The sequence below is a fragment of the Phytophthora infestans genome, genomic scaffold (genome assembly GCF_000142945.1).
Source record: "Phytophthora infestans T30-4 supercont1.44 genomic scaffold, whole genome shotgun sequence".
NCBI classification, from domain to species: Eukaryota; Oomycota; class Peronosporomycetes; order Peronosporales; family Peronosporaceae; genus Phytophthora; species Phytophthora infestans.
The window spans coordinates 890,696-899,473 of record NW_003303715.1 but is presented as its reverse complement, the minus strand read 5'-3'; the positions used below and the strand labels follow the sequence as shown (position 1 = coordinate 899,473).

Sequence of the window (8,778 nt, the reverse complement as noted above, 5' to 3'; positions counted from 1 at the left end):
GATCCCGGACGCTGACTCGTCCTCGAGCGACGCGGCAACGTTCCCGCTAGATGGTCCTCCTCCTTTGATCGATTCTTCGAGAGAATACTGTACGATTACCAAAGATGACTTCTACTCGGTCCCGTCGATTGCAAGAATAGGGAAGACGGTGACAGAGAGGGACACGGAAGCAGACGTCGGACATTTAGCTGATTTAGTCAAGCTGGTGGATCTCACCGAAGACAAGGATACATGCGTTCTCAGTGAAGGTGGCCATCAGACAGAGAGCCCAGACGCGATTTACCTGAATGGAGCTTGCGAAAGCGACGACAACCAACACAGCCACGGTAGTGGCGAACTCCAGTTTAGCCCGTCTGTCGAACATGACAGTGACAAAAATAATAAGATAGAGTCGCCCACACCAGAAATAATCTGTCTGGTTTGACAGCAGTGAAGATGAGCAGGTTGAGACCGCTACCGGCAACATATCTGTAGCCTGGCCTGACGATGTTATCCAGATAGATCACACGGAGAGCCCCAACGATATAATTGTTCCTGATATAGGCCTCGTGGATTGGTCGGGCTGTAAGAATGTTTGTGAGCCTGAGAGCTGCCCCAATGCTCTAAGCAGCACTTTTTGCGCTTCAAATAACTGTCAAATCGGCGTGCAGTGCGGAAACCGGCTGCAGCAGCTAGGTTGCCTGCAGCTAGCTGAAGGCTTAATTGGGTTTTGTTTTTACGACGCAGTGGATCAATGGGCCCGATAGACACGCACGGAAAACGGGCAGTTCCCCGATGAGTAGCCGATAAAGTGATGGATCCACTCCTGTTTGTTATTCGTACAGACCCCATGAGATAAAGCGTAGACTTGAACAGCATGAAGAGCATGTGAAGCAGTATCGAAAGTCATTCCGACTGGAATAGTGTTTTCCTCATCGCCGATGTCCAATCCATCAGCGATGTCGTCGATGTCCTCTGCCATTTTGCGTCTCTCAGTCGTAACAAGTGGTTTTGGGACTTACGACTGTGCGATTTGGGTCTTCCTAAGCATGACGAACATTAGTATACAACGTTTTTTTTTTGGTTTTGGCCCGATCCACCTTGTTTCAGCTATTAAATCGATTGGACACACGTTGTGACGTTTGTTTCCTAAATTCCTCACTTATTGGCGCGGGTTTCACCTGGTATACCTACCAGCGATACTGACCAGACCTTGCTCACGCTTTGGCACACCTTTAACTTTCTGTCACAACTTCCATATACCCAGTCACATTTTGTCATTTTCCCGACAAAGTACATGTACCGGCAAGCCACTACTTGTACATTGTATTGAGGTTTGAAACGAGCACTTATTCGTTCAGGCTGCATGTGTTATATCCTATAAAATCATAGCATCTGCATCAATAAGGCGTTCATACAGCCTCAGTACGCTACAGGGTATTCCACATTTATGCGAACAATGAACGGCAAGAAATGGCGTCCTTTAGATTGCAGATCACTTTTATTTTTTGGGTTATCCTTGGATCTGATATTCCCTGCGTGCCAACACGGTTACGAATCGTAACCAGGTTGGCACGCAGAGGTTCGCAACTTACGAACCAGGGTACATGCACAGTACTCTGAAGCACTGTACAGTACCAATTTTATCTGAAGCTCTATCATCACCAAGGTATGTTTGTCTTGGTCCACACTTCCTCAATTACGCTCAGCAACACAAAATTGCTAGGCACCGACAGCAATACTATAATAACAAGCTCAGTCATGCGCCTCCTCTATGGCATCTTACTCGCAGTAACACTTGTAGCTGGGAGTAACGCCATGGTAAGTGTGACAGGAATGCTGCCTGAAGATCAGAGCAAAATAAGCGAGAAGCGGTCTCTCAGTCGGCGACAAGATACACGAAAACCCTCGCACTGAAGAAAGAGTGAACGTGGACCGTATTCCTGGCTATCTTCATAAAAAATATTCTGTTTAGCTGACCAAGTTCCTCTTGTGTTTACTTCATTCAATCTTCATACGTTGTCATCGTCGAAATCCCAGTCGTTAGCCCACGGTTCGCTACCGCTGATTAGTCATCTTGTTTCGAGTCGTCTTAAATGCAGAAGCGACCAATGTTGCGTATCTGATCGAGTCCAAGGCTTTGCGTAAGTGCGTCTCGGCTGACGACACATTGGCGATCATAATTGTAAACGAGGGGTTGTCAGTCTCCAAATAGCACTTCAACAGCATAGTAAGTTTTGAATTCCTGAACGGAATGTGGCCAGCGCTTTGTCGAGCTTGAACTCGCATACATTCTTTGAGAGCCAACAGGCTCGAGTTGATCTCACGCGCCTCTTTTTGTTCCTTAGAGTTGCGTGTCAAACCTTCACCTGTGTACTCGGCACCAGCGAGATCAACAAGTACAAACATCCCGCCATTACATTTCGCCTTTTCATCATCAACTTGTGCTTTCAAGGCAGCGACTATAGCCTCAGCCGCGTCAACTTGACTTTGAAGTGTGTTTAGTCGATCTTGGTCTTCTTGGGGTGGCTTAGCACCCGTCGCAGTGGCTTTCCCGTCTACGATCACATATAATCTCGACTAGATTTCAATATACAGATCGTCACGAGCTTTTCCTAAAGGAACCACACGGGACTGCGCCAACACGACTTGTTGGCGCGCTTCAGCGAGTGCAGAAGTTACGATCTCGAGCTCTAGAAAAGCATGGGAGCGACTACTCTGATGATGTAGCTCTGATGTCCCTTCTGCACGAAGACTTCTCCCTTGACGAATAATGGCATGAACGGCTTTAGCGGATTCGCCATAAGCAGCTTGTAAGGATTGGGTTGATACTTATCCGTTTGGTCTCAAAGTTGTGGCACTCCGAACATGAATTATTCCATGTGCGTCCTCGCGAACAAACCCAGACTGACGATTATTTAATAAATCAAACACTTGTCCGTTGTAAAGCTCATAGAATCGGACTTGCACGAGCAAGTCGGTACCACTTTCAGTGAACAGATCCTGGACTAAACGTCGGCACATTCCAGGCTCCGTGTCATACCCGAAGATGGTGTGTGTCTTGCCGCTGTTTGTGTGGCCATACGCAAAACAGCACGAAGTGGTGCCATTCAACATTTTAGACACCATCGGCTGGATCGCTTGGGTGTAAGCCTCGCTGTTCTCAGTCGACAGAAGCCCAGCAAAACCGGGGAACTTCTTCTCGGCATCGATGACCAAAGTTCCATCATCTTCGACGACATATTCGATGGTTTTATCTCCTTGTTCTGACGTGGAGAGCGGCCGCGGACGAATGTAAACCTTAGTCATGGGGGCGAGAGAACGTTGACGTCGAAGCAAGTATCGGGTCAACAAATACAAAATCACCTAAGCATTTAATTTCTAAATGAAATTTCTGTATTTGATATTGTTTTGACAAAATTCTAAACAATTAAGCAAATATATATACTATAAGTAGACTCTCCTGCATCGATTAGGAACACAAGTCCCTTCGGTCCGGAGACCCGAACCTCTTAGAGGGTTAATAATTGAGCGCATCAATGAGACTACAGAAATGAACCAAAATTCAAGGATTTAGCCAATCTTATCGCACTAGGGCTAGGTGTTTTGCATTCCAACCCATTATGCGAAAGGCTTTGCGCCTGTTCCTTGCTGGATAATTGCACTTTGTGACGGACCGCATATCAAGTCTTCAGCGCCATCGTAGCATTACTACCGGTAGTATGAAACTGCAGCTTGAAGGTTGTACACTTGCGGGTTTGACACCCCGCCGCTAATGGGTTACTTAAGTACAGTGCAACTAAAATATTTTTCTTACAGCGTTTGATTGTCGATAGATATCTAAACATGTAAGGACAAGCATCCTAGTCAAACATTTAGTTTAACTACTATATGCTAGCATTTGATTCAACGACGCAACTTCACATCGAAACCAGCTCCTGCAGGATCCGAGCTCCCTCCGCAAACTCGCGCTTGATGTCCTGATTGCCGATCGAGATCAGCACCATATCCTTGGGCATCCTGAAGCTGGCACACGGGCGCGTTAGATGCGCCTCGTGCATGCCCGTGCCGAAGCGGGCCATCTCACCGGTCGAACCCAACTCCACACCCATACTCGGGCCAGCGCCGTGCAGACGCGTGAGCGAGAACAGCGGCGCCTTAACGCCCACGTAGTCGATACAGGCGCGCAGGATGCCCCTGATCGCCTTGACGTCGTTAGCCCGGGCCATTGCCTGAGTGTGGTGTTAGTACGTGGTAAGCGGGCCCGTGACGTTAAGCGCCTGTGCGATGGTGCTAGCTGCTTGATCGTGCCCTAATACAGTTGCTGGACTGGCTGCACCAGTGTGGCGTCTTCAGAGTGTACGCGGGCGTGCTTGGCGTGTGGCGTAGATGGATATGGCGCCGTCCTTGGCCAAACCGTCGAACTCGATCTCCTTAGCATTCAGGACGACCTTGGACACGGCGAGGGAGCGCGACATCTTGTCTGCGTTGCTGTTCAGGTAATCCTCCAGATGGATCTCGTCCGAAGCCACAAACATACCAACATCCGACAGCACGTAACAGGGAGGGACAAGAACCAGGTACTACACACACCTCTTGCGCTAACTCCAGAGCCGAGATCAGATCCATCACCTCCGTCCGGCTGGTCCACGTTCAGCGAGCCCAGCAGAACTGCGAATGCGCTGTAGTCCTTACACTGGTCGATGCTCTCCGGCAGGATGTTAGCGTCTGACTTTGAGCGGATTGGCCAGGTTGCTCGGGTCTGGCCATCCACCACCACGATCATGTCTTCGAGGATCTCGAGGCCCCCGTTGTCCAGCACACGTGCTCCAGGCTCACCTCCGCGAAGTACTAGTTCCTGCTCTCGGGATGGTAACTGACCACGGTGGACAGATCGCGCACGTACTCACGCCGCACCAATCCAACTCTACCAACTTGCAAGAGATCCACCACGAATTCACATCGAACCGTCGCCCACACTACACCACCACGCTGTAGGGCGCGCGCTGAACACGTACAACTTGGCAATCGATATCAACGGCGCCTCGCCCTCCCATATACCCACCCAAACCGCGATGGTTCGTTTCACCCGCTGCCGCTCCACACTCGCTCACCGCCGTCGTGCCGCTCGTTCCTAACGCTCGCTCGCCCACCACCAGTGCCACCGTCGCCGCCGCGCTCCACACTCGCTCAGCAGCTGTCCACTACACCGCCGTCGCCATCAAAATAAAATTTAATTCATGCTCCAGGTCGCTCTTTTTATCAAACTTCTGCGAACCACAAATTATGTGAATTGTCCGGAATGAATAATCCTCGTAGCTTGAATCAATTTGATTGCTTCAATTTCAATCAAATCGTAAGGGCACCATTCCGGATGCAATCGTGCACGAGATGACTTCTATACACTGGTGTGTAATGCATGAAACAACCGTGATCAGGTTCGAAATTCGAATCGCAGGATTACGAGCACTTTTTTAGTTTCATTATTTTTAAAAGTAGCCGCAATACGGCTGTTGTACTGCTGCTGCTTGAAGTGCCAAACCTTGTCCTTGACTACTAAGTACAGCCACAGGCGCAAAAGTAAGATATTTGCGAATTATGAACATATACCTTTAATATTAGTTATATACACGATACAACACTATGGGGCGCGAACAATACCGTTTCTGCAGGAAAGCCACATTATAAATCTAAGGCGCGATATTTAAGAATCTAACTATGTACTTTTGAATGTAATTTGCTCGCATCTGTAACACTGATATAACCACAATAAGATTGAGCCATTTAGTTTTAATTCTACGTGTGGCAGTGAGATGCCGATTTATCTATAAAATAGACACACAGGACATATATACCAATTTTAAGAGACAGAGTCTTAAACTCCACGCACATGGCTCATACTTTGTCCTTTAGCTGCTACCATTGAAGTAAGTAGGATGAAGGCTAACAGTCTTACGACAAGCCTCACCATTTAAAGTGGACGACCGACTCGGTAAAGTAGTTATTGGCGAAAGTCGTGATGTGGGGCTTACGTGATTCGTAGGATCGTACAGTACATGTACTTCTGCTCTGACCAGGAGACTTGCCACTGAGATTGAGATTTATTCGATAAAGCAGTTGATATCTGAGAATACCGCATCTCTATTCCCCAAAACGGCTTTGTCAAGATGATGAAGCTGAATTCGTGTTTAACTTACTTTTTTTTTTAAATGAGCACCTTATGCACAGACAAACTTTTTGCGACTGTTTCCTAGCATTTTCCTTAAGTTATGCTAAATAAAAAAAATTTAAATACTTCAGAATTGCAAGCCAGATTCTCACGCAGAAAAGGAGTACATGTACAGTGATGGCAAATTGAGGAAGTGGATAGACAACTTTGCCGTATTACGATTAAAAAAAGTGCTCATAATATCTAGCTCATATTACGAACCTGATGTATCATGATAATCTTCGTTTATGGACCCACATACCGGAATGTATACCTATTGAAAGTGATGGTGAGTATGGTAATAAATAGCTTTGCGGAGGCTGGTGGTATTCTGTCTTAGGTAGCGTAGGACTAGTTGTTCTCACTCTGTAACGAGCTGCAGATCACTAAGCAATCAAAGGTTAGCACACAAAAAAATGAAAAGAGCGAAGTATTGGATTGCGTCAGTATTATTTCGTTTACGAATTCCCATAACGTCCAAATGATCTCACCACATTTGCCAAATCAGGACGTGCTCAATGAATTAGGTAAGCGATCCTACCATCTCATGAAATGGTAGCATAGCATCATTTACCAATTCGAAGTCTTTATCGACACGAAGGGCTGCTTCATTGTGCATTTGAGGTGATCGAACAGGCTTGGCATCGACTAGTCCAGACCTTTCCAGCATAAATTCCACATACGCAGCTTGAAAGTGTGACGTGGTGGTCACTGGCCACAGTGACCAGCCACGCCAATTATTTGAGTTCAGCTGGCCAGATTATTTTGATCGGCGTAAACTTAAGATTGTGACTTTACATCATAATACTACAATCCTATTGGTCCAAAATTCCATGGATTTGCAACAATCAAGCTTCCATCCGAAAATTGGTATTATGGGACGCTGTGCGAAATGTTCGACCAAGATAGGATTTAGGATTTGTAGGCTTTCATTGGTAGCTACAGATAAAATCAGGATTTGAGAAAGATAGGTATTAGGATGGGACCCGGATACGTGCGTGAATATCCGGTGGTCAAGAACTACTGGTTGTGCGGCAGCTACTAGCTTGTCGCCGCCAACTCTAACTGATTAATCACTTCTCAATTTTCCTTCGCGCAGCAACTCCTCTCCTCCCCTACAACTGTATCTACTCGCTGTCTCCGCTCCTACGCTTCCTCGCGCTACTTCATGACATGGTAGCACTTGTCGTGTCAAGCTTCAGTTCAAGTAGGACACTCATGGTGGCATAGCCAAAAGCGAGCTGTTAATACCAGTCACATAGTTGGGGAAGCACTAGATCACAAATAGTATTGCCTCAACACGAACTGTTACGTTCAGTGGCTAGCTGGTGTGGTTGCGCACTAGTGTGGTACACACAATCGGAAACTCTATTTGTTGGTCTGAGGCTTAACGCTTTCACATTTTACGTAAATCCTTGTCCCGCATCAGAATTATACGGAGTGAACGTCCGATTAGATACTCACTGGTTGTACTTGATCTACATCCGTTGCTACTGCATCTGTTTCAATGTGCTTGTTTATGGGTAAGCGAAAGACGAGCCAACCCGAAGATCCGTTTGTAAATAGCACAAAGTCCTTGACTGGTCGACACTAGCAGCTCGATCAGCTTCGTCTGGACTTGTGGCTAACAACGGTCAAGCAACTTAAGCTCGTCCGCCTGATCGGAAACGAAATTTCAAATTCTAAGGAAGAAGCCGCCCGGAACGTCATTCACGATTTCAGTGAATTACTCAAAAAACGTATTGAAAAAAACCAAGAAATTCTTGAATAATATTTTAATCACTGCATCCACGTAGACAACAAACGATGATTGGAGGGAAGAACTTTAATCGGAACCTTTTTTGCTTCGTTTAGCTTCGGTTTAGGGTTGTGGTACCTAAAGATACTTGCGCTGAGAAGTCCAGTTTGTAATGGCTCAAAGAAGGTATCGTGCAGCTGAGCACCCGTCACCGAACCCTCGTCCTCGTCAGCAGAGCCGTGTTAGTGGTTCGAGTGACGCTGAAGCTACTCAACCCACGATGCGAACAAATACAAGATCGCAAGCGTCAAGTGATGAGCCAGTGCCAATGTACAGGCTGAGTCAGCCTCCCCTGCTACTGATGCTGCTCAATATGTGGCTGGACCTGAGACCATGCCCATGCAGCAGCTGCTAGTATACATAACGCAGAAGCAATTGCAGTATCAAGCTCCGATCCAAGCGCAAATGCAAGCCCAAATGCAACAAGCTAATGCTAGATTCGAATATCTCGTTGTCGCTAGGGGTGAGCAGAAGGAGAAGGACCCTCCAATGTATGAAGGAAAGTATGGTGAAGACATTGAATTGTGGATCTTTGCCACCGAGCATACGTGCGTTATATGGAGACATAATCGTTAGGTGTCGTGACGATAATCTCCAGCATATTATCTTGAACCGGTATCGCGCTTTTATAGCCAAATGTGAGAGAGCGAGTCTGAGCCTCACTAGGCCGTTGCTTATGCAACAGATGCGCACGCGCTTTTGACCAAAAGACTTCGAGTACAATTTCGCGAGAGGATGTCTCGTCTTAAACAAAGCGAGACTATCCACGAGTATGTCTCCAAGTTTCAAGACT

At 46.9% G+C, this 8,778-nt stretch overlaps 2 protein-coding genes across 2 annotated transcripts; both read right to left on the bottom strand.

Moving 5' to 3' along the window:
- Positions 1-2,037: 2,037 nt before the first annotated feature.
- On the bottom strand, positions 2,038-3,288 carry PITG_16513 (uncharacterized protein; the record flags this gene model as incomplete). The annotated part of the gene is made up of 3 exons (XM_002897493.1): positions 2,038-2,559; positions 2,605-2,789; positions 2,841-3,288. The coding sequence occupies 3 exons, from the start codon at positions 3,286-3,288 to the stop codon at positions 2,038-2,040; spliced, it is 1,155 nt and encodes a 384-aa protein (XP_002897539.1).
- Positions 3,289-3,899: 611 nt separating this feature from the next.
- PITG_16512 (uncharacterized protein) lies at positions 3,900-5,902 on the bottom strand (the record flags this gene model as incomplete). The annotated part of the gene is made up of 6 exons (XM_002897492.1): positions 3,900-4,176; positions 4,231-4,291; positions 4,343-4,462; positions 4,573-4,830; positions 5,045-5,183; positions 5,870-5,902. The coding sequence occupies 6 exons, from the start codon at positions 5,900-5,902 to the stop codon at positions 3,900-3,902; spliced, it is 888 nt and encodes a 295-aa protein (XP_002897538.1).
- Between the last annotated feature and the right edge of the window lie 2,876 nt (positions 5,903-8,778).